The following is a 25968-nucleotide window of genomic DNA, read 5'->3' on the forward strand; positions in this document are numbered from 1 at the left end:
GGCCAAGTAAGGACGCCAGTGGCCTTTTAAATGTCCCTGAAGTCCAGGGACACGTCTGCCAACTCTGCATTACCAGTCATTGAATGTAAGGGATTTGCAACAAACTGCTGAATCTGTTCACTTTAATATCCCCGCCATTGCTGTGTCCCAAATATTGTGGTGCCCTAAAATGGGGTGGGGGGTAACTGTGTAGAAAAAGTGTTGTCATTTCTACCGTTTGGGACCGAAAAGAACAAAATGCAGATCCCCTTACAGTATATGAAAGTCTGCAATGTGCACTCGAATCGCATCTGAATTAATTGATTTGTAATGTTATGCTTGTATTCAGGACCTTAACACACACTTTATGACATTGAGAGCACCTGAAAGTGCATCTCTCAGACCAGGGGTCCCTAAACTCGATCCTGAGGACCCCCATGTGGCTGCAGAGATCTTGTTCCAACCAGATTCTCAGATCGGTGATAATAATCGAGAACAACTGATCTCATTTAATGAGCTGCTCTTTTTTATTCTTCTCGTATTCTGCATTCAGAAAAACACAACACTACGTTTTTTACATTTATAAGACATTTAGAAATAATCCTATTAACTCTTTTTTTTCTTTGTTTTCCTATTATCTTCCCCTTTTCCTGTGTAGTTTGCTCCCTTCATTCAACCCTAAGGCCTTGTTCACACGGGCGTTAAAATCGAGTGTTTTTTTTGCGTTCGTAGCGTCCGGTGAGCGCGGATCAAGCGGCGAGTGTTTTCTACACGTAGGAGTCAATGAGAGTGTTCACACGGGCTTTGGTGACGTGCGTTTGTCCGGCAGCGCGTTTATATGGCATCAAAAAAACGTTGCATGCAGCCTTTTCTTGGCGTTCAAAACCCAACGAACGCAAGGAAACCGCTTCTAGTTCGTTTTCTGCGCGTTTATTTTAAGCTTCGGAAGACCGGATATATATAAGTTTACACATGTTGCATATGAAAAAATATTAATATTTTTATGTTTTCATATACAACATATATATTTTCATATTGCTTATTTTATTTTATTGTCTCGTGTAATTTGTAAACCATGAACCTATTAATTTATGTTCTAATATAATATTTGATAACGATTATGTAGGGGGGCAATCCATGGCAGGGGGGGGCATTTCAGTGCATAACACCGGTGTAAGCGCACACTCGACTACTGTTTCCTTACCTCAAAGTGACAAGTAGTCTCTCTTCGGGGATAACACCAAATCGCATATTGGTTGATCGGCGTACAATGTGGCATTGCACCAGCTGCAGCAGACAATCAAAAGTGGAAACCGACATCTGACTGTAGTTAAGAAACTTGCGCGGAAATTTTCGCATTTCTTCATAAAGCACAAAAAAACTTCCTTTAACCCGACGTTGTGCAGTCAGAGGATGAACCCAGTAGCGGCGGCGATTTTTTCTCTCCCTACGAGTATTATTACGAGTATTTTTAAAACAAGAAGATTAATATCTAACATAGCAAAATGGTCCATATTGAAAGGAGGCACCTCAAATAAAACGACAAGGGCTTTCATATCCAGTTCCCGACACTGCCTCCACAGGTTAACACACAAACTACAATTTGGGCTGCAGGCTGGCGTTAGACAGAGACAAACGAACGCCGGTGCAGAAGTCAATCGATCGCCACCACAAAATGCAACATAAACGTCTAGGACGTTCAGAGCAAGTTCGTTTATCCAAAAACTTAACGCCCGTGTGAACAAAGCCTTTTAGTGACAATTAACAACCAGCACAGCAGACACCTGGGATGATGAAAGCAGCAACGACTTCAGTGTCTGACCCTCTAATTAGTAAAAAATCAATTAAATAATCAGATCACCTGGAAAAGAAGAATGAAACTTGAAAATAATGTTAACAACTTACAAAAAAAACGACACATTCCCCATATCAGGGGTCGCCAAGTCCGGTCCTGGAGGACCACCATGGCTGCAGGTTTTCATTCTAACCCTTCTTTTAATTGAGTGCTCTGCTTGTGCTGCTAATTAACTTCTTGTGAATTTGTTTTAATTGAATTGCTTTTTTAAGATTTGTTCCCCTGAACGTCTCCATCGTTCCTCTGATTTGCATCATTTCTTTCCTTAAATGGCACCCAAACAAAAATGAAATGTGAAGTGAGGGAGCTGACAGAAGAGCAACTAAGTCAGGGCCTCAAACTCCAATCAGTTTCACTCCAACCGGCTGCTCAATGAGGTGCCGAGTCTCGTCGTTAATTAAACACTTTCTTTAATTTCGTGGCTTGTTGCTGCTCTCGTGGTGCGTTAGCAGACATTTATGAAATTGTGGATTTTCTCTTTTCTGTTAAAATGTTTTGTGGACCTGAGCAGATCAGCATTCCTGAGACCTTCATCTTTCTTTATTTTCAAATATTGTATGATGGACACCAGTTGTTTTGGCTCATTTTGTATCTCATTGTTGTTTGGCTGCAAATTAAGGAAAAAGAAACAATGAAGGTGTCTGAGTCTTCAAGAGCAGGTCAATTAAAATGAGTTCAAAAGACGTTAATTAGCAGCAAAAACAGGGCACTCATTAAGAAAAGGGTTAGAATGAAAACCTGCCACCACGGGGGTCCTCCAGGACTGGAGCTGGCAACCCCTGCCCCATATCGCTGCTTATTACATTTTAATAAAAATCTACCAAACTTAGTTTGCAATTTCTACACTGACTCCAAAGCTCAGAAACTGGGAAACAACTACTCACGTAATTAGGCCAGGAGTCCAATGAAAAACGGAAATTGGTTGGAACAAAAACCTGCAGCCGCAGGGGGTCCCCAGGACCGTGTTGGAGGACCCCTGTCTTAGAAACCTCTTTTAATAAGGCCTTAAAAATGAGTTATTTGGTCTTATTAAGATATACTAACCACCAACAATTTATAAGAGCGGCCGCCCACATCGACTCCTGCAGTGCCCTCACCTACTGTCATTTAACAAATCCTCCGCAAAGGTGTAATTGGTGTTAAATTGCATAGTCTGATTAATGGAGACCTTTAATCTGCAATTTTAAAATTTCAGCAAGATTCTTTTTTTTTTCACTTCAGGTATTTAAATGTATACAAAAAGTACAGCGACCTTCTCAACAGCAATGCCAAACAAGATGTCCTCAAATTTCTGAAGGAGCAACACTCCCTACAAGCCTTTACCAAGGTAGGTGCATTCAAGCTTGGTGATGGGGGTGTAAGAGTTGAATTTGAACCCTGGTCCAATGTGCGCCTGGCATTTGTCCGAGTCTCATATCCTTCTGAGCTTAAAAGCTGAGGCTGTTATTTTATTATTCACTATGATAAATGTATTTCTTGTTATTTGATATAACCCCTTAAGAGAAATATGTTAGATTTATGGCATAACCATTGCTCTATAGGACTACGTTTCCTGTTTTTGTACCCAGCTGGATCATAATTTACAGTGGGTATACAAAAGAATCCCCCCTTTGAAATATTCCCTTTTTTTTTTTTTTGCTTTACAGCGTTAAATGAAAACTCGCACAAAAGTATTTCTTCCCAGCTTTACTTACTCAATGCCACCGATAACATCCAAGTGAAAGACATCACATCTACAGTTCAGAAGAATGATAAAAAATCAAAAACAAGAAATCTGGAGATTAATAAAGGCTCACCCCCCGATGTCAATGTCATTTTGTTGACCCCCCTTTTGATGTAATGTCACCCTTGAGCCTGTGGTGATTCTTCTCTATCAGCTTTGCACACCTTGATTGAGCCCACTCAATATTTGCCCCCCACTCTTCTTTACAGAACTGTTCAAGTTCACTCACAATGGATGGTGAGCGTTGGTGGTCTGCTGTCTTCAGAACTTTCCACAGATGTTCAGTGTGATTTCGGTCTGAGCTCTGACTGGCCACACCAGGACATTCACTTTTTTCACCTTCAGCCACTGTGTGCTCAATGTTGCTGTGTGCTGCTGGTCGTTTGTCGTGTTGAAAGGTGAACATGCTGCCCGTCTTCAACTTTCTGGCATAGGGTAGCAGGTCTTCCTCCAGAATTTGATGGTATTTTGCCCCATCCATTTTTCCTTCTACCCTAATTAGAGCCCCAGGCCCCCCACAACAGGATGCTGCCCCCTCCATGCTTTACTGTAGGTATGGTGTGTTGTGGATGGTGAGCTGCATTGGTGGACTGTTTGATATTGAGGCCAAATTGTTTGATTTTGGTCTCATCTGACCAGAAGACCTTTTTCCACTTGGCATCAGAATCTTCAACATGCATTCTGGGAAAGCTCAAACGAGCCTTAATGTGGCCTTTCTTGAGAAGTGCGACCCTCCTGAACAAGCCACAATGGTGGGGCGCTTGTCAAATTGTTGTCACTTGCACACCACTAATGACCACTCTGTGCCATCAAATCCTGTAACTCCTTCACAGTGGCCATTGGCCTCTCGATAGCCTCTCTTACCAGTTTCCTCCTTGCTCTTCCATCCAGTTTGGAGAGTCCAGGGAGGGTCCTAGTAGTACCAAACACTTCTTTATGATGGACTTTACTGGGCTCCTTGGGATTGATAATGCCTTTGAGATGTTTTTGTCTCCATCTCCTGTCTTTTGTCTGTCCACAACTCTATCCCTGAGATCTTTTCAAAGTGGCCTGCCACCCATAGTCAGGTGTGTGCTGTCCGTTGCACTGCCAAGGAAGGGAATGAATGGACCAGGAACAGCTTCACTAATCACACTCATTACAACTGATCACAGGTGGCAGGACGCCAGTAACCGCAATGGAAATGGTGGGCACTGACACCTGAGTGAGTTTAGGAGGGGGGGTCCATTATTAATCTCAGGATTTCTTTTTTATTTTTTTTAATTCTTCTGAACTGTAGCTGTGATATCTTTCACTTGGATATTTTAGATTGCATTGAGTTAGTAAAGCTGGAAAAAATATTGGTTTGTGTTTTCATTTAAGGCTGTAAAGCAAAAAAAAAAGGGAATATTTCAAAGGGGGTTCTATGCTATACCCACTGTATATATAGGCCATTGTTCTTTTTTCTTTTTGACCATGAGAAAAAGTGTGTGTGTGTGGAGAAACTCACGCATCTCCTAAAATAAGAATAAAAACAATACATTTATTAGTACATCTAACTCTTATAGGACTAATTATTGTTTTTCATTTTCTCCCTGTGCTAAATATTTTCCCAAAAAACTCAGTTTTCTAAAAAATAATGGTGTCACACATAAATCAACATAAAATACTCATTTATGACAAATGTCACTCTGTGTTTTTGTTCCATGAGCCTCTACAGCAGGAGTGTCGAACTCCAGGCCTGGAGGGCCGCAGTGGCTGCAGGTTTTCATTCCCACCCTTTTCCTAATCAGTGGCCAGTTTTCACTGCTAATTAAATTCTTTTTCCTTTCATTTTAATAGCTCTGTTTTTAAGGATTCAGTGCTCTGAATTGACTCTTTTCTTCACTAAATGAAAGCCAAACAGAAATGAGACATGAAACGAGCCAACAGATGACGAACTAAATTGGGGCCTCAAACTCCAACCAATTTCACTCCAATCACGTTCTTAAAGAGAAGCCGATTCTTAATTCGTTAATTAAATTCGTTATTTAATTCCATGACTTCTTGCTGCTGCTCTCATTCTGCCACAGCAGACATTTCCAAAACTGTTGATTTTCTGTTTTTCCTAAGAACACCATCAAGATGTTTTGGTGAGCTGAGAGATCAGCCTTACCGAGACCTCCACCTTTCTTTATATTCACATATCATGTGATGGGTGCGAGTGAGCTGGTCATGTGGCGGCTCGTTTTGTGTCTCATTATTGTTTGGCTGCTAATTAAGAAAAAAGAAACAAGTAAGGGGGTGGAGTCAAGTTAATTAAAATTAAGGCAAAAGAAGTTAATTAGCAGTACAGACTGGTCACTAATTAAGAAGAGGGTTAGAATGAAAACCTGCAGCCACTGCGGCCCTCCAGGACCGGAGTTCAACACCTGGGGCCTCATGTATAAACGGTGCGTGCGCACAGAAATGTTGCATAAGAACTTTTCCACGTTCAAATTGCGATGTATAAAACCTACGCACTTTTCCACGGTACCTCATGCCTTGTCATACGCAAGTTCTCCACAATGCATCTGATTGTAATTAACTCGTAACAATATAATGGTCCAGGGAACAGCCATAGTATTCCAAATACCATAACTGCTTTAGCGTTGTTACTCTCACTTCTTCTTCTCCTTCTTCTTCTTCTCCTTTCAGCTCCTCCCGTTAGGAGTTGCCACAGCGGATCATCTTTTTCCATATTACTCTCACTGCACCACTCGAAGTATTTATATCACTGTATCTGAGTGTGAATCACAGCAGCAGCTGATCGGAAAGAGAATTATCGGTGTACAGCTTTAAGGACACGCTGTCTCTGCCACGGCAAAACGTTTCAAAGCCTTTCCTGTACGGACCTCGCGGTTCAGAAACAGTTTAATCCCAAGAACTTTAAATGCAGCCAATCAATTGCTCCTTGTAGAACTGTTAGGACTTATAAGTACAATCACCCTGCTGTAAACTTGCACTACAGTTATAATATCTCACAACCTGAGCCACTTTGTAAAGCGCGTATTTACATATGATGACGATATCATTTTTAAGGTGAAATGCAGCAAAATATGTTTGTTAAATTATACAGATAAAACTTTAACTTCATTTAAATAATCTATATTCTTCACTGGGAGTGTCTTTAAGGATAGAATAATTAAACATGTACTACGGAGATATTTCAATGTTCTTTAAACGTTTTGAAGAATCGGCGCTAAGCTTACAGATGGCTTAACTTCTATTACAGAGCTGATTGTGTGGCGATCGGTTACTTGGGGAAAGAAAAGCACTGACTGCAGTGACGGCTACGCCAATATATATTGAATATAAAACAGAAAGAGAAAATAACAACACAGCTAAAAACACAGCGACAAATTTCGTCAAAAGTTAAATGCTTGTGTCATGAGCACGAGGCGGCTAGTGTCTCCAACATACGTGGCCATCCACCGCGCATGACATTGGCGGGCGAAGGAGCCACCGATTCTTCCTCTGCCACCACAAGCCTAGAGCCGCCCCTGAGTACTGCTGCAATAAATTATTTCATCGAAGTGAAACATGTTTAATAACGTGCTTTAACTCCTATCATCATGAAAATGACATCACGTATACATCTCAGTATTTTAGTGATTCAGAGAGCTGTAATATCACGAATGTAATGAACTCTGTGTCCTGTCAGAGGAAGAGAGCCAGTTTAAGAAGCAAGTAGTGATTCACACAAATAGATCACATACGAGTAGAAGATCAAATACAAAACAAAGCATTTAACGTGCTACTTTAATTACGATGTGATTTGAGAAACTGGTTAATTAAACGATTTTAAGATGAAGTTTATGATGTTCTACTTTAATGACAAAATAAACTACGTGATTAAAGTGGAAATGTCGAGATTGAAGTTGACATTTCGTGCTTTTTCCCCACCGTGTGCCTTTTTTCTCTGTACCCTAATAATCTTTCATATGACACTCAGACAGTGGGCTTACAACTCGGCTTTTCACGGCGACTTTGATATGTGACTTCTTTTTATTTCCGCACGTGCGATTTTGTGAATGTGAGCTTTCAAGTTTCTCCAACACGCTATGCCACTCGATCAACTTCCTTTTGTTGATTATACCACGGTTTATTTGAACAAACAGTATGTTTTTCCTTTGCCTCCACTTGGTATTCGCTGAAATTCTTATATTTTCCCCGTGCTTTTCCCATTGTCTTTTCACAAAAGGCTGAGCTTAAGGGCGATTTATATTGATTTGCATATTCAAAGAGGCGTAATTCTGGGAGGATTTGGGGCGTTACATAATGTGCGTGCACGAGCGTTAGTTTTCACGTTGATCGGGATTTATGTAGCGGAAGAACGTGGAAGTTGGAGTACGCACAGATTCCTGCATCTGGATTTTTCTGTGCGTAAGCACATTTCGGCTTTTGTGCTTACGTCATGTTAAAGTGCGAGTTCTACGCACGCCGTTATACATGAGGCCCCTGTTCTGTAAATTCGCATACTTATTACATACCTGTTTGTCTCATCACTCAAAAGCTGAAAGGCATTTTCTGGAATAAAAACAGGTACCTGTCTTTCGTTTCGATTTCCAGATCGTTTGCAATCAAGTCAGAGTTAGTTAAGTCAAAGTCCGTTCCAGAGATAACACGCAAACAACAATAAAATAAATAAATAATGCACACAAATCATTTCGCCAGATGTCGATGCCATACTCTAGGCTACTCACGCACATGCTAAAATTCAACATCAAGTCAACGAGTCTAACAGTCCTCCTAGCAAAGAGGGTCTGCCTATAATGAAACAGCGAGTCTTGTCGACGTTTACAGCTGATTATCGCCCTCTACCCCTCTGCCCTCAAACCCTGCTGTCGACAAAAGTCAAAAGAGTTAAGCAAACAGGACTATCAATCAAGTTGTGGTCATCTAAGGTATCTACATCTTCCATGTCCCGTTAGCAAGCGGGTGTAACTAATCGTGTTAAAAGTTTTCTTATTATGTAATGAATTCCTTTTAAAGAATAGTGACCTGAACATTGAATTGTATAAATTGAGCGCAGGGGACACTTTCTTTCTTTGTAGCATGCGGCTCACATGTAATGCACTTGTTACCACTTCGGTGATTTAGATAAAGAATAACGATTGCCACTTTCTCCTGCTTGTGTTTTATTGCTTAAGTTGTTGTCTGTATTCATAATGTTCTTCCACAGGGGCAACGTCTGTGTAGGCCACATGCCTGTCTCAGTATTGTTTGGCTGCTAATTAAAGAACAAGAGACAACTAAGGGGCCTGAGTCGAGTGAATTCAAACTAAAGCAGAAGAAGTTAATTAGCAGCCGGAACTGGTCACTGATGAAGAAGGGGGTTAGAATGAAAACTGCAGCCACTGCGGCCCTCCAGCCCTGGAGTTGGACACCCGTGATTTAGATTATGAGTATGAACACACCGTGTCAGTTTTCTGTGTCACTGTTATCTGACGGCATTGTTTCCATGAGCTGATCATTTGAAAGGGCCAACAGTTTCGACGGGGTGTACCTACTTTTTCAAGGTTTTTGAGCTGCTGTGGAAGACGACGTGTTTTTAGATGTGTCGGGTGGTGTTTGTGCTATCCTGCCTCCTGTTACACTTCAAGTGATAAACACTTGATCTCAGGCGTCCTGTAAATTTCAAGAGCCGTTAACCTTTTGTCACATTTGCCAAGCCAACAAATTGGCTGCCCCTGTGCCGTGACACTTCAGAAGCTAGTCGAGCTCATTCTTAGACTGCAGCGCTCACCGTTTGACTTTCTTCTTTTCAGAAAATTGAGAGCATCCAAGATCTAAAGAATGAAATTGCCTCTCTTCACATCACGGTGCCCTTGGCGATGTTCTGCCTGGATGCAGTGAACTTGCATGAGGACCTCTGTGCCCGTGCCCAGGAGCTCAAGGAGACGCTGATCTTATTCGAAGTGGAGGAAAACAGACAGTTAAATAAGAGGTACAGGCCGCCAGGCCATGTGGGGTTGTGGCTTTACAGTGTTCATGTCATTGTCTGTCATTAACATTATGGCTGGGTTGGACTCTGTGACAGAACATTCATCAGATATCAGAACCAGTCAGTGTAGTCATTATCCAACCCGCTATATCCTAACTACAGGGTCATGGGGGTCTGCTGGAGCCAATCCCAGCCAGCACAGGGCGCAAGGCAGGAACACATTCACGGGCAGGGCGCCAGCCCACCGCAGGGCACTATAGAGCTATAGAGACTTCTCTATAGCTGCTTTATAGCACCTGTGGCCGGGTGCAAATATGGGCACCGAACCCAACTTCCTCACACTAAAGAGGCACGTTAGCCCAAACTGCTCCAATATTTCTGGTTGGACCTCGTCCACCCTGCATCCTTGACGCCATGGAGCTGTTTAATCGCTGCAGTGACCTCCGCTACAGAGATGGTCCCAGGCTCCATAATCCTGCAAGCCTCATACACCAAGCACACACTAGGGACAATTTAGGATCGCCAAAGCGCCTGATCTGCATGTCTTTGGACTGAGGGATGAAACCCACGCAGACACGGGGAGAACATGCAAACTCCACGCAGGGAGGACCTGGGAAGCAAACTCGTCTCTTTACTGCAAGGCAGCAGCGCTAAGCACTGCGTCACCATGCCGCCCTGATATCAGAGCATGATTCATAAATCGGTATGAAAGGCTCTGTGTACTAGATAGACAGATAGATAGATAGATAGATAGATAAGGAAAGTCACTATGTAACAGGTGAAAAGCTGTGAAAGGCATCATATACAGTACATGTGCACTAAGGGGTCCTCCTGTATTGTCAAATCTCTTACCCCACCATGGAGAATAAACCCAGAAGCCTTTTCCAGAACAATCATCTTAGCTGCTTGTGCCTGCAGTCTCATTCTCTGCAGTCTCTGTTTACAATCACAGGTGAGGATGAGGATGTCAACTGACCAGCAGACCCCCTTAAATTCCTAAACTGAAATGCCAGCTGTACCTTCTTGTCTCGTTCGTGGGAATCATAAGCAGGAGAGGAGACAACACGCACCCTCGGTGTCGTATGATGTCCCCGTTTAATGAACTCGTGGAAGTTCACCTGTTCGTTATTTTGGTCCACCCCTGCTACAAACTACAGTGCGTTGTGTGTGTGTGTGTGAGTGTGTGACTACATGGTGTATCTGCTTTATAACACCCCACGTGTAAAGCTTTACTGGCATATCAGGAGCCGCATTAAGCAGAATGAGACTTCTCTATAGCTGCTTTATAGCGCCTGTGGCCGGGTGCAAATCTGGGCACCGAACCCAACTTCCTCACACTAAAGAGGCACGTTAGCCCAAACTGCTCCAATATTTCTGGTTGGACATCATCCACCCTGCATCCTTGACGCCATGGAGCTGTTTAATCGCTGCAGTGACCTCCGCTACAGGCTCCATAATCCTGCAAGCCTCATTAACACAGGACTGTACAACCCCGATAAAGCTGTTTGTGAATTTGATTTAGTTCAGTACATTGATGATCGTGCTAGGGTGTTGTACCGCGTTAGCCGTTTTGAGTGTAGTGAGAAGTCAAGCTAAATGACACCTTTTATTGGCTAACTAGAAGATTACAATATGCAGGCTTCCGAGGAAACTGAGGCCCCCTTCTTCAGGCAAAATGTAATCTACATTGATGATAGAGTATACCTACAGTACTTCAAAAAATGAAAGATCCTCTTTGTGATACTACAAGTAAGCACTTTCATTATTAACATTTGCATCTTTACATTCTTAATGGTCTGAAGACAACTACTTTATATATAAAATGAAACGGAGAGGAGGACAAGGACGGGATTAGCGAGTACGGTCCCTGTCCTAGAAACGCACCGAGGAAAGTTTTGGGCTTTTCACTTTTTCAGAGACAAGTTTTCTTCTATTTTTTTTAAAACGTGTTGTACAGCTGGCAGCTCAAAGTTAGCCCCGAAAAAAATCCTGATGCCATTGCGATTGTGCTTTGACTAAAGAATCGGCAGGAGACAATGAGCAGAAGCTGGGAGCCCTCCATCCCAAGAGGCAGTAGGAGGCTCTGCTGTTTTAAATTTTCACCTGAGGCCACGGCAAAGTGAGGAGGGCCTTTGAAATCTTCTGCTCTGTTACTAGAGATGCTGCACTTTGATCATTTGTCTTCTCAACAGTGTCACTGAGGTACAAAAAATGATTTCTGGTTTAGAGGTTTTACTTCTTTTTGACAGATCTGTGCAAAAAAAATAATATATATAGTGTGTGTGTGCGTGTACAGGGTGAGGCAAAATTATGTTAACATTTGAATGGCAGAAACAATTTATTCACAAAACATACTTCATATGTGCAAGATGATTTACAGGAAGGTCTCAACCTGTTCGCCATCATGTTCAACACATGTGGCACATAAATTGTCCAGAAAAATTGTATATAAGTATAAGCATAGCAGTACCATTAGTGTTAACATAATTTTGACTCGCCCTGTATATATATATATATATATATATATATATATATATATATATATATATATATATATATATATATATATATATATATATATATCTGGCCCCAAGTCTCCTGCCACAAATAGAAAAAAAGAAGAAAGTTACTCCTATTCACAAAACTTCAAAAAAAAAATTCAGAATCAGTGATATCAGCATGTGGAGTGTCGTTTTATACTATTTTGAGATTGCTGGTCTTGGATATTTGATTTTTTTTATCAGTGGTCCTACCCCTCTTAAATCCACTCCCAGAGGGTTAAAAATGAGAAACCTCAAACATAGTAAGCATGCAGGGTATCGGTTTCTGGCAATTTCAAAGTCAGTGATTTCAAATAGGAGGCTGTCAGAGGGTGAAAAATGACACGATTTCTATTCCAATTGAGAATATTCAGAGTTTAACTCCAATATTTAGCTATCGTTTTTTATGATGTACTTCTGCCTCGTGATGTAAAACGTTACATTTCTTATGAACATCCCTGTATTATCGTAGTATTTCCCTGTACTTACACTTTACCTGTTTTCTCAAGGGTAAATGTACTTGTCAAGTTCGTTACCAGGTCGGTCTACTGTTGCACTTCAAGATTAACACACACATACATAGATACAGTATATATGCACACACACAGACCCTAACCACAGCAGTGCCCTATGAATGACACACGCACAGCACTTTAAACCACACAAGTGCTTTATGAATAACACAGCCTGTTACTCTCTCAGCACTTCAAGAGACTTACTTATTATCGGCACGAACAACGTATGATGTTTTAATGATATCTCAGACCTAAATATTATTTTTAGTCTGCAAGAATACATTTAAATATACAAAGGCTCAGCACTCTTGACTATATATAATTTATTATTTAAGATAAGAATGCCTTACTTTACGTCCTGTTCCCTACTTTTTGGGTGGAGCTCTCACCCTCAGCCTTAATAAACCTCGCAGCATGGAGCGTATGGCAAACCTCTGGCTGCACCAGGTGCTCAAAGAAATCTAACTTATTACTTCAGTCACTCTAGACATTAAGACAAAGCATAGAAAGTTAAAAGCAGCGTGTTATTTATTACAAGAATAATAATAATACTAGTGGAACAAAGAATAAAAAAAAATAGGACTGATAGAAAAGTCTGGATACATATATATTGTAACAAAGACGCTATATAGGCGCCTGACCCGACACAGAAAGACACGGAGGCACGTATAAAAAGTACAAAGACTTTTATTTTCTTCAGCTGTGGGACACATCTTCCCCGCGCCACACAGCCCAAACACAGTCAAAAAGCACAAAACACAGTTCTTCACCCAGCTCCACCACTCCTCCCAGACACGCTTCGTCTTCTTCCTCCCAACTTTGGCTCGTCGAGTGGTGGTGGCTGGGCCCTTTTATAGCCCACCCGGAAGCATTCCAGGTGATTAACCACCTGGTCCTAATTGCACTTCCCGGTTGGGCTGAAGACTCGTCCAGCCGGGCTGTGGGAAGCAGACAGCCCCCCCTAGCGGCCACCCTGGGCCCCAACCAAGCTGTGGAGGACTCCATCTCCCATGGAGCCCTGCGTGCGGTTGGGGAATCACCGTCGGGCAGGGAGGCTGCCACCAAGCATCCCGGGGGAGGTATTGGAGTGCCCATGGTGGCTCCCCCAGAACATAAGCAGCAGGGACGTCCCTGCCGGGCATGGAACCCGACTGTCCTTTACAATATATATATATATATATATATATATATATATATATATATATATAGTCTTTAGAAAAAGCTTACGAAAAAGTTACAGATGACAAGGATGAATGTCGCAGCCGGCTTGTGATCTTTCACTCGTAGTTGTTCGTGATGCTTTTCTGAAGATCAGTGACATCTTTGTCCCTTCTTCTTCCTCTCTCTTCCTCACTTCCTTACTTCCTTTCTCACTTACTCACTATATCGCTCCTCAGACGAGGCATATTTATTCAAAAATTTTGCTGGGGTTTTTTGAAAGATGTGATTGTTAGATATTCTGATTGGCTGCCTGTCAATATGATGAATGAATTCACTGTCCATTTTCCCAAACCATAAAACTTTTTTATTTTCTCTGAGGTGTCACTATGTCTTCCTTTCCCAGGCTGTAAAATAATTCGATGTTCATCCTTTCTCAGGTTGTAAAGTAATTGAGCCACCAGCATGTCTTCCTTTCTATGTTGGACCAGCTGTTTTAAAAGTGAGATATAACGGTGAAGAAGACATGCTTTGATTTGTCCTGAATGTAGTTCATCTGATGTCTTGTCTTGAACAAAATATAATGGAGATATAAACCGAAACTGAGACAGCTTACATTTTGTGTTTTTTTTTTTAATTTTTGGTAGCATTTGCCGGAGGTTTGATGAGATAGTGGAGAAGATCAGCAGCGTCCCTCAGAGCACCGAGGAGCTGGTCCTTCAGGAGGAGTACCTCAAGCAGGCCAGTGAAGTCACGGTGCACAAGCTGAGAGATGAAATTTCAGAGGCGGCAAACCGGCTGGAGTTCCTGCTGGACTACGCCACTCTACCATGTAAGTGGGAGGCATCGTGATGACTGAGAAGGTAAAATCGAGGGTTAGCAATAAACAGGGAGACCGAAAATACTGGAAAGTGTCAAAATGAGGGGCTGATCGAGTGGAGTGAGAGTGGCTAACACTTTTGGAATCAAACTATTTATCGCACTTCTGACTTTACTATTTATGGTCTCAGTACTCTTCTATCAGTCTCAAATGCATTTATTTATTGATTGGTTTCTTTTAAGATGAGGATGTTAAACTGAACAGCAGTGTCTTCCACTGGCCAGAGTCCATCCAGACAGCTTTTGAGCAGAACAGAAACCGTCTGGCTGCCAGAAGGGAGCGTTCTGAAGAAACCCTTCTCAAAAGGTATTTATTTTCCCTCACTCTTTTCTCTCCCAGTTATGTCAATCACCAGGAGTATGCACTGACATTATAATAAGAAAATAAATAAAAATTTGGAAACTGAGAGAATGTACATCTTTCTGGTTTGCAGTCAAAAAGAAATCCTGTTCTGTATCTGTGCTCCAGTTAATTGATAACTTTGACTTCATAAATCCATCCATCCATCCATTATCCAACCTGCTATATCCTAACTACAGGGTCATGGGGGTCTGCTGGAGCCAATCCCAGCCAACACAGGGCACAAGCCAGGAAACAAACCCTGGGCAGGGCACCAGCCCACTGCAGTGACTTCATAAATGCCAAACCTTTTTCTTTACAAACATGGTGTACACGCATTTACCATACAAAACTGTGCTTTAAAGTTAAGCTTTTTCTATCTCTCTATTATAAAAAAAAATCCTGGGAGGGAGACTAGGGAGACGAGACGTGATCTTCTCGGAAGACAATTTGACGTCCCGCGAGAGACACTTTAACGTCCCGCGAGACAAGGCAGTGAGACAACATTTAAAACAAGTTCACGGACATTTAACCTATCAGTTATTGGAATGCTTTTGGCAGACAGACAAAAGAGAGAGAGGTTTAGTGCACCCCACCGCCCCCTGGCCTGGCATGAAATGGGCGTTTCCTGGTCCTTTTAGTTGACTCCCAAGCGTACGTGTGTGACAACTATGAAAGTGTTACAAACTTGTGTATTGAATGTTTACTTTGATTTTTAATCGATTGTTTATTTAACTTAGCGATTTCTCTTATTGTTGTGTAATTTTGAAAGTCTTGAGAATATTTAGAATATTTAGAATTAAGGAGTTTCAGAGTTCCTGAATAATGAAGTGTGGTGCTAATAAAATGACAGTGGTACCTTGAGATACGAGTGCCCCATCGTACGAGTTTTTTGAGATACGAGTCGTCACTAGGTTGATTTTTTGGCCTTGAGTTACGAGCCAAAATTCGAAATACGAGCCATCAAAGAGCTTGTCGCCACACATTCCGAGGAACTGACGACAGAGGAGTTGACGGAACTACAGACGCAGCAACATATGGAGGTTCTGCAGGAGATCGCTATCACGGAGGAGGTTATCTCTTCAAGTGAGATAAAGGAAGTGTTGGCAATGTGGAAAAAAGTTTTGTACTTTATTGAAAAGAAACACCCTGAAAAAGTTACGACTGATCATGCAGCGGCGCTATTTAACGACCCTCGGCTAACTCATTTTAGAAACATTCTAAAGGGGAGGACGAAACAAAGCTCCTTGGACAGGTTTCTATTGAAACGTACCTGTGAATGAAAGTGACGAAAGCGTGGCAAAAAAGAAAAAAAAAGTAGTGAAGAAGAAAATTAAGTTAAGCCAAAGTGAAGTGAAAGAAAATCAACATTACAATAAGCTAATCGGCTCCGCCAACATCTGTTTATTTCTTTAGATTCTCTTTTATGTATTAGGTTTTATTTTGTTTGTATACAATATTTGCTCATTATAAATACATTTTTCTTATGTTGAAAACATTTAACAAAAAATTGGGGTGGGTTTTTGAAGGCCGGCACGAATTCATCTCATTTCAATTCATTTCAATGGGGAAAACTGATTTGAGCTGCAAGCATTTTGACTTACGAACTCAGTCACGGAACGAATTAAACTCGTATCTCAAGGTACCACTGTATAAGAGTGTGTCACTTATGCATTAAATAAGGATGTGTTAAGCTAGCCGAACAAATGTAATCTAATGCAGATACTGAAACTATAAGAATGTAATGTCTGTGTAACTAATGTAATGCACTGAACTAACTTTTATGTAACCCTTGATATTGTACGAGCTGCACGGTGGCGCTGCTGCCTCGAAGTTAGGAGACCTGTGGGTTCGTTTCCCGGGTCCTCCCTGTGTGGAGTTTGCATGTTCTCCCCGTGTCTGTGTGAGTTTCCTCCCACAGTCCAAAGACATGCAGGTTAGGTGCATTGGCGATCCTAAATTGTCCCTAGTGTGTGCTTTGTGTGTGTGTGCCCTGCAGTGGGCTGGCACCCCGCCCAGGGTTTGTTTCCTGCCTTGCGCCCTGTGTTGGCTGGGATTGGCTCCAGCAGACCCCTCTGACGCTGTAGTTAGGATATAGCAGGTTGGATAATGGATGGATGGATGATATTGTATAAGCTATGTGCGTACAAAGAATTAGGAAATACGTATTGTCTAATCTGCTGGAGTTAAACACACCCTGTGACAGTCAGGACAAGAAATTGCCGAAACTGGTCTTGTGTGTGTGCGGTGCTGACAGGGGCGTATTTCTTAAGACTGTGAGTGTCCTGACTACTCTTTTATCTGTAAGAAACACTATGCGCTCCTGCACGTACCAATCCAGAGTGTGACCACAAGCTATAGCAATCTATATATGACCTCAAAATGAACTGCCGCGCTTCCTCCTGTTATTGAAGTAAACAAGCTGGGTATAAAAAAGGGAAAACTCCTTGCTGAGGGGGGCTGCCTGTAGCAAACTGAGCTGACAGCTGCTATGGTGGCCTCCTGCTCACCAAGAATAAAGAAATTTGCTTTTTACTCTACATTGGTGTCCATCTAATGTCGTTCCTGACTTTCAGCGACCACAGTCTTTTGGTGACATTATTGCTGCACTGTGCTGTAGTTGATTGTTCTGGCGAGCGCCGCCATTTCCGGCCCAGTTCTTGTGATTATAGCCATTTTACTTTTGTCATTCGACTAGGCAACGTCACGCATGACACTATCACAAGTCGTGGTGTGTAGAACCTTTCTAAAAGAAAATTTACCCACCTTTTGATTACTTGCAAAACATTTTTTTTTCCCCTTGCTTTGATCCTGACACTGAATTTCTCCCCTTTTGTTTCATGCTTTGTTTCCAGATCATTAGTGCTGTCTAACCTTTTGCGTACTCATAGAAGGTCACTGTGGTCCACTTATAGCATCCACTGCCCAATGATAAACGTGAGGGTTCTCACGCAGTATACGGCGCCTTCAGAAAGTATTCACACCCTGCACTTTTTCACATTTTGTTACGTTGTGGCCTTGCGCTAAAATCATTTGAAATTCTTTTTTTTTTCCCTCATCAAGCAACACTCAATACACGAGAAGGACAAAGCAGGAACATTTTATTTATGACAGCAAATTGAAACCTTCATCTTAACTCCTTAATTTGCTCCTGCAAGTAATTTTGGCCCCCTGACAGGTCAGGTCAGGTCAGGTTGGGGAGCAGGCACTGGTACAACGCGTTCCCGCACCCACCACACAACAAAACAGCTGGTTGGCAACCTCCCAGGCAGACACGTGGTCCAGTCCCACCCTCAGGAAATGACCCTCTATCTGCCTCAGCCAGGTGTTACGTGGGCGTCCCCTTGGTCTGCTCCAACAATGAGGGTCCTGCGAGCCGGATCACCCTCTGGGAAACGCGCCACATGACTGTAGTGCCTTAACTGACCTCACAATGCAGGTCATGCGCCTCATTCGGGACTCCATGAGCAACACAAAGTCAAACCAGTGGTACCCAATGATACTCCAAGGACACACACATGGCGAAATAGCAATCGGGATCCCGGTTGGCAACCCCCCAGGCAGGCACACAGTCTAGTGCCACCCACCACAGCCAGGTGTTATGTGGGTGTCCCCTTGGCCTAGTCCAGTCACTCATGTCCTCAACAATGAGCCGGATCACCCTCGGGTAATCACGCCACATGGCCATAGTGCCGTAACTGACGCTCCCTCACAATGCAGGTAATGTGCCTCATTTGGGACTCCATGAGCAACACAAAGTCAAACCAGCGGGACCCAAGGATTCTCTGAAGAGACACAGTAGTGAAGGAGTTCAGTCTTCATCTCAGGTCACTGGATAGCGTCCATGTCTCGCAAACAGGGAGCACCAGGACTCTAAAGACTTGAACCTTCGTCCTTTAGCATAGATATCGGGAGCACCACACACCCCTTTCCAGTGACCTCATGACCCCATGCTCTCCCAATCCATCTGCTGACTTCATAGTAAGAGTCATCAGAGACAGGAATGTCACTGCTGAGGTAAGTAAACCTCTCCATGAGGTCAACACTCTCTCCGCAGACAGACACACTGGTGATGGCTGAGCCTAAGAGGTTATTAAAGGCCTGAATTTTTAGTTTTTATCAGGATCCTCGCAAGCCCAGACAACCCTGACCACCTGCTGTAAACCCTTGATTGATTTTTGATAATGCCCTCAAATTTGACAAATGAGTTACCTCCATTGTTAAAGCCAGTTTATGTCTGCTCAAGGTATTAGCTGAACTCGAGCCTTTTCTTTCTGGTGATGATTTTCAAAAACTAATTCATGCTTTTGTCCCTTCACGGCACTACACACTGGAGTTAATCAGTCGTCCCTTTCTCGTCTTCAGCTCGGCCAGGCTTCTAACAGGCACATGAAAATGGAATCACATCACACCAGCTTGAGCTTCTCTCCACTGGCTTCCTGTTCACTATAGGATTGAATTCAAAATGCTATTGTTTATTGTTAAGTCTGTGAACGGGTTGGCCTCCTCTTATCTTACGTACTGAGCCTCAGGTCCTCTGATCAGACGGTACGGGTCGTGTCGAGATCCGGACTTCTTTTTACATTTACTTATTTGGGTGACCCCTTTAATGTAAGGCGACTTGTCACATTTGTGATACCATTACTTCCAACCACTAACCACTGCGCCACACTGCCTGGACTTCAGCTTAGAGGGGGCCACGCCATTTCAGTAGCTGCCCCTAAGCTTTGGAGTAGTCCACCGTTTCATAAGAGGTCACTTTTAAATCCAGTCTGAAAACTGATCTTTTTGCCTTAGCTTTTTCAACTTGCATGTTAAATTTATTTTTATATTTTGACATATTTATTTATAGTACCTACATTTTGATGTATGTTTAGAAACTGTACAGCAATTTAGTCAACTGTGGTTCTTTTAAATGTGCTCTATAAATGGAATTCATTCGACTTGACTCCTTTTCCGCCTTAATCTTTAGGGACCCCCTACCCCTTCCTCATCTTAATCTTTAAGGACCCCCTACCCCTTCCTCATCTTAATCTTTTAGGACCCTCTACCCCTTCCTCATCTTAATCTTTAGGGACCCCTACCCTTTCCTCACCTTAATCTTTAGGGACCCCCTACCCCTTCCTCATTTTAATCTTTTAGGACCCCCTACCCTTTCTTTGCCTTAAAGTTTAGGGACCCCCTACCCTTTCCTCGTCTTAATCTTTAAGGACCCCCTACCCTTTCCTCGCCTTAATCTTTAAGGACCCCTACCCTTTCTTCGCCTTAAAGTTTAGGGACCCCCTACCCTTTCCTCATCTTAATCTTTAAGGACCCCCTACTTTCCTCATCTTAATCTTTTAGGACCCCCTACCCCTTCCCTTATCTCACCCCATCCTAATCTTACAGTCCATACTACTTCAGCCCTAATCTTAAATATTTAAGGTTAAATAAACGCAGACCTTAGGCCTAATACCGACCGTATGTTATCACTCTTTAAATCCTATTTTTTTTAAACACCTCATTTGAGATATATTAGTGAACTTTATGTTTTAGATGGTATTTATGTGAATTTTAGGGTCATTTTTATTTACTTATTTTAATGATTATCTCTAAAGTTACATCTAAAATTGAATTTTAAAATCTGTTTTTAAAGTAGATTCATAATTTAGACTACAGGGAGCACTTTTTTATATAATTATAGAACCTCTGAATTTTAAGAAGCATTATATTTTAACAGATTTATTCATTTGTATATAAGTTGTTCTTTGAGTCTTATCTAGGGATGATTCAAGTGTCATGAACAACACCTGAATCATTATATACTGTAGATATTTTTCAAAAGTAAAAAGGAAATGCCATACTTATCTTTATTGGAAAATTACAGATAATAAATAATAACATTTATTTTTAGGTCTGTAGGCTTGTGCAAGCTCTCCGATGCCGTTGTTCTCTCCTCTAATTTAATGACTGGGCCTTTAAGAAGGAAATAAAAAGACGATAACAGGGTTGTATTTTTGATTGAATCTTAAAACGCGTTTGATTTTCATGTTATAAAGCTGCTTCTTTAAAAGTAATAGTAAAACTTTTATTAAAAAAGGTAAAGCAAACACTCAGTTGATTGATGGGCAGCGATTTGGCGTGGTGGGCGCGATTCCCAGATGGAATGCCCTCTGTGCAGAGCTCACAGCTGCTCCATGTGTTCATGTGGGATTCCTCCTTGGATTCTGCTTTCCTTTCCCAGTATGCTCTTAGGTTGACTGACAGCTCTAATTTGGCCCACTGGAAGTGAGGGGGCGCGTATGTGTGTGTGTGAGGGGGCTTTTGTGATGGACTGGCATCTGTGCAAGTTAGTCTCCTGGCTTGCTGCAGAAATGTTCCTTTTGCTCCCAGTGGCCCTGGCCAAGCTCTGAAAATGGATGATCGATTGACTGGCACCACCCCAGAGAGCATTACACACCCAGTCCAATGAGTGAATGTGAACACCCAAAGGTGCCAGCTGGCGTGTGCCAGTCCTTTACCTGCAGACCACACTCTGAACAAAGTACAAAAAACAAAACTGAGGCAGGCCAAATTGAGTTTTAGACCTTTTTTTACCGCATGTCAGGATGTCTTAAAATGCAGGTCAGCTTTTCTGAAAGTCCGCTTAAGGATTCCTCAGAATATCTTCCTTTACCCTTTAAGGATACCCACCATACATTATGAGGCCTCACATATGAATTTTAAAATATCTCACACAAAGGACCTCAAAATCATTTTAAGCAATTTGAAACTCATTTGCAGTAAAATGTCCTATTCCTTCAATGCTACGTGTTTTTCTGAATCTTAAAACATCTCAAAATGCATTGTAGAAGAAGCCCGGATCACAGCCGGACAGCAGGACACGCACACAAGTCCAAAGCACGCGCGTTTATCTCTGCTTTGCTTCCACAGCACACACGGTGCACAATTCACCAAAACTCCGTCCATGTCCTTTTCTCTGTTTTTCTTCTCCTCCACTCCTCTCCCGCAAGCTCCGTCCTCTGCCTCCCGACTCCGGCTCCTTGACTGGAGTGAGCTGGCTCCTTTTGTGTTGCACCCAGATGTGCTCCAGGTGCACCCTGATGAATTTCCTGTAGCACTTCCTGGTGTCCATGGCTCCGGAATGATCTCGGTGGCCACGAGCCCCAACATGGTTGAGCTTCCAAGCTTCCATTCCCGTGGCTTCGATTACAATCCAGGGGGGCTGCCCTCTTGCATCCCAGGGAAGATAACGCCTCTCTCCCGGTCCTTCTGTTCTACAGTTATCCTGGCCGAACAAGGGTCCCAGCCTTCCACCACAGCATTTAAGGTATTTCATAACTTAGAGATACCTGGAAATACCTTTCAGGTATCTTCAATTGATTCCATTTTGAGATATCTTGAAACCTTCCAGATCATTTTGAGATACCGTGGATTGAGAATTCAGTACTTTGTTGAAGCCCCTTTGGCATGTTTAAGTCTCCTTGGTAAGTCTCTCCAAGCTTTGCACCCCTGAATTTGGGCAGGTCATTCCATTCTTCCTGTTAGATCCCCTGAAGCTCGGTTACACTGGATGGGATGTTTCAGTAAGCTGCCGTCTTCAGGTCTCCATACATGTTCTGTGGGGTTTCAGTCTGGGCTTTGGCCGGGCCACTCAAGGACACTTGTCCCAAGGCTACTCCTTTCTGTATCGTGCAGGTGACTGTCGTGCTGAAAGGTGAACTTTCTCCTCATTTTGTGGTCTCCTTGAAGGACCCCTCTGTGGTTGGCTCAATTCTAACCAATCTCCCTGTCCCTGCTGCTGAGAAGCCTTCCCATAACCCTGGTGTTGTCACCACCAGGCTTCACTGGGATAGCATCAGGCAGGTGATGGGCAGTGCCCGCTCTTCGCTAGGTACAGTGCTTGGATTTCTGCCTGAAGAATTCGATTTTTGTCTGCCTGGACCAGAGAATCTTTCTCCTCACGTTCTCAGTGTCCTTTAAACTGTCACATGCCTTTTACTGAAGAGTGGCTTCCCTCTAGCGACTCCACCATAAATGCCTGTTTGTTGGTGTGCTGCCAAGATGGTCTTCCTTTCAACAGGCTCTTCCATCTCAGCAGAGGACTTGTGAAGCTCTGTTAGAGCGGTCATTGTGTTCATGATCACCACCTTCTTGTCCAGTGACACAGTTTGGAGAGATGGCCACTGTGACGATGCGGGTTCTGCTCCATGCTCCCATCCACTGTTCGGGAGCCCTCGAACCCTACACCGTCGATAGTTATAACCGAGATGAGCTAGACAGTGAGGCAACAACATAGCAAGGGGTTGATGTACAAAGTGCAAAGTGCTTTTATTAAAACAGTCAACAAAAACAAAGTGTTCAAAATAGTGCAGTGCCTTCTACAAAGTCTTCATTAAATAAATGATCCATAAAACAGAAGTGAAAAACGCGGAGGTTAAAAATCAATAGAAAAACCTTCTTAAAACAGCGAGGTTGAAAACATGCTGGAAGCTGTCCTTCTAAAAATCCGGTGCATCCTGTTTCTACTACTGGCGACCCCCTACTTCTCCCGTCTGGACCCCTCAATAGGGGAGTCGCCCCTACATGCAGCTGACCTTCTTTGTACCTGCTTCTGCTGTTCCGATTGCCTCACCGATCCTTGGCTCCAGTCGGCTCCTCTGGACAGCGACTTGGGAATTCCCCCGCGACCAAGGCTCTCACGCAGGGGACACCACGTCCCAAGTGTCGACTCCCGCTACCTTCCGCAGAGAGTCCCGCGCCCTCCAAAGCAAACTCTGCGGGAGCAACCACAACTACTACTTCTCCCAGGTATTGGCCCAACACCCAGGCTGCCTGCTCAGCTGCCGCGAGCCTAACTCTCGCTCGCTCTCCTGCACCGACTTGCTCGCTCGCTCGCTTCCTGCTTCCTCCTGCAACCTCCGTTTCCTTCTCTTTTTCTCTTTTGTTCTTCCTCCCCTTCTATCCTACCCGCGCTTCAATATATGGAGAGGGCCTATAGCAGCTGCAGCACATTAGCAACCCCAGGAACAATCACCGATGTGGGCAGTCCCTCACTTGTGCACTAGGTGAGAAACGCCCACACCGCTGATCACCCTGAGATCCGCTACAGCCACCACGCCCCTCACTGAGCCGCAAGTGCGGTGATTATTTATTTAAAAAAACTGGCCCTTGCTGAGAGAGCTGTTGGCCCGCTATGCCACAGCCACCTCTAGGAAGAGTCCTGATTATCGAGGCCACTGTGCTCCTCAAAACACTAAATGATTTACTAATGGCTTTACCTCCTTTCCCTGCTCTGTGCTTCACCACAATTTATTTTGGTGGTCTACAGAGAGGTCCTTGGACTTCATGACTTGGTTTTTGTCCTCACATGCAGTGTGAACTGTGGGGTCTTCTATACACAGGGACAGGTGGCCAATTCAGTTCACTTTGCCACAGATGGACTCCGGGTCAAGTTCTGGGAAGATCTCAAGGAGGCACCTGAGTGCAGTTACAGGGCAGTAGAAAAGGCTCTCAGTACTTCTAGGAATGAGAGATTTCAGCTTTTAGTTTTTAAAAAGTTTGCAAGCATTTCTGAAAATCACAAGTTCACTTTGTCATTATGGGATTGTGGAGCCGACCCGGACACAGACAGGTGGACATGTTGTTCTTCACCACCACACGTTTTATTTACAATAATATTTACAATAAATGGTCACTAAGACCCAGTCCAAAAGTGCACAAACACCAACACACAGTCCTGGCCACACAAATGCCTTCTTCTCGGGCCGCCTCCACACCTCTCTCGTGCCTTGTCCTTCTTCCACCCGACTCCAGCCTTGAATGAAGGGAGACGGCCCCTTTTATATGCTCCCGGATGAGCTCCAGGTGGTTCCCGACACTCCCCTGTTGGCCACGCCCCAGCGTGGCGGAAGTGCCGGCTGTTCTCCTGGCAGCTCTCCGGGTGTCCTTCCAAATCTTCCCCCCCAGCACTTCCTGGTGTGGCGGAAGTGCTGAGGCAACAGGTCCCCAAGGCATTGGGGCGCCTCCTGGCGGTGACCACTGGCCCCTGCAGGGTGGGGCTTCCATGCCCTCAACTCGTGGCCCCCAAAGCAACCAGGAAGGTGGCCCCCACGTGATCCAGGGTGGGCGCAGACCCACATCCGGTCCCTCACGGCGTCCCGGCCGGGTCGTTGCCCCTGGCATCCCTGACAGGGATATTGAGTGTAAATTAATGAGCAAAAATGGCAAATGTATTCATTTGAAATAAAATCTACTACTCGGTGAAGTGTCCAGAAATTGAAGGAGCTTGGAGATTCTCTGTGCCCGCTGTTGGTGAAGTGCAGCTCTGGAGGCTTTAAAATGTCAGGTAGGCCCATTGAAAGTATGGAAATGTAACAGTAAGCCATTTGAAAGAATTTAGAAATGCATTCTTGATGTCTTATAATGCATTTCAGACTCCAGAAAGTGACCAGGATGGCATTTTAAAGTACTTGAAAAGCACTCGAGCTATCTGAAAATACATTTAAGATTACGAGAAACAGGGGAATTGTTATTTAGAATTCATTATAAGATATCTAAAAATGCATTTTGAGATAACCGAATGTTCATTAGATTGTCAGAAAAGGTAAGCTCAGTGTTTGAAGTGGCAGGGCAGGAGGGAAAGGAAGGGGCCATACGTCATATTGGAGGATTTTGAAAAAGAAATCTTAACTTACACAGCCAAGCACAGTCAGCTTGAATGTAAATTAATTATCGGATTTGCCTCCAATAATATCCATCCAATAATTATCCATCCAATAATTCTGCAAGGCTCCTGCTTTATTTAACTTACCTTCCTCAGTTGTAGGAGGAGGTTGTCTCCGGATTTTCGACTTAAAGTATATCAGGGTACCCAGTCATTGTAACAAGCAGAATAATACACAAGAATTAGAGAAGGATGATAATATATATATATATATATATATATATATATATATATATATATATATATATATGTGTGTGTATGTATGTATGTATGTGTTGTGGAAGTTGACCCGGGCACAGACAGGCGGGCATGTTGTTTTCACACCACCAC

At 43.2% G+C, this 25968-nt stretch overlaps 1 protein-coding gene across 1 annotated transcript in view; it reads left to right on the forward strand.

The window, feature by feature from the left end:
• The window catches only part of dnah3 (dynein axonemal heavy chain 3), a 302407-nt gene that overhangs the window by 73117 nt on the left and 203322 nt on the right, over nucleotides 1-25968 (forward strand). Inside the window, exons 12-15 of the mRNA XM_039775085.1 lie at nucleotides 3056-3161; nucleotides 9326-9504; nucleotides 14362-14546; nucleotides 14777-14900. Coding sequence (XP_039631019.1) covers nucleotides 3056-3161; nucleotides 9326-9504; nucleotides 14362-14546; nucleotides 14777-14900 — 594 coding nt within the window. The remainder of the gene's footprint in view (nucleotides 1-3055; nucleotides 3162-9325; nucleotides 9505-14361; nucleotides 14547-14776; nucleotides 14901-25968) is intronic.

Source organism: Polypterus senegalus, chromosome 13 (genome assembly GCF_016835505.1).
Source record: "Polypterus senegalus isolate Bchr_013 chromosome 13, ASM1683550v1, whole genome shotgun sequence".
Lineage (NCBI taxonomy): Eukaryota > Metazoa > Chordata > Cladistia > Polypteriformes > Polypteridae > Polypterus > Polypterus senegalus.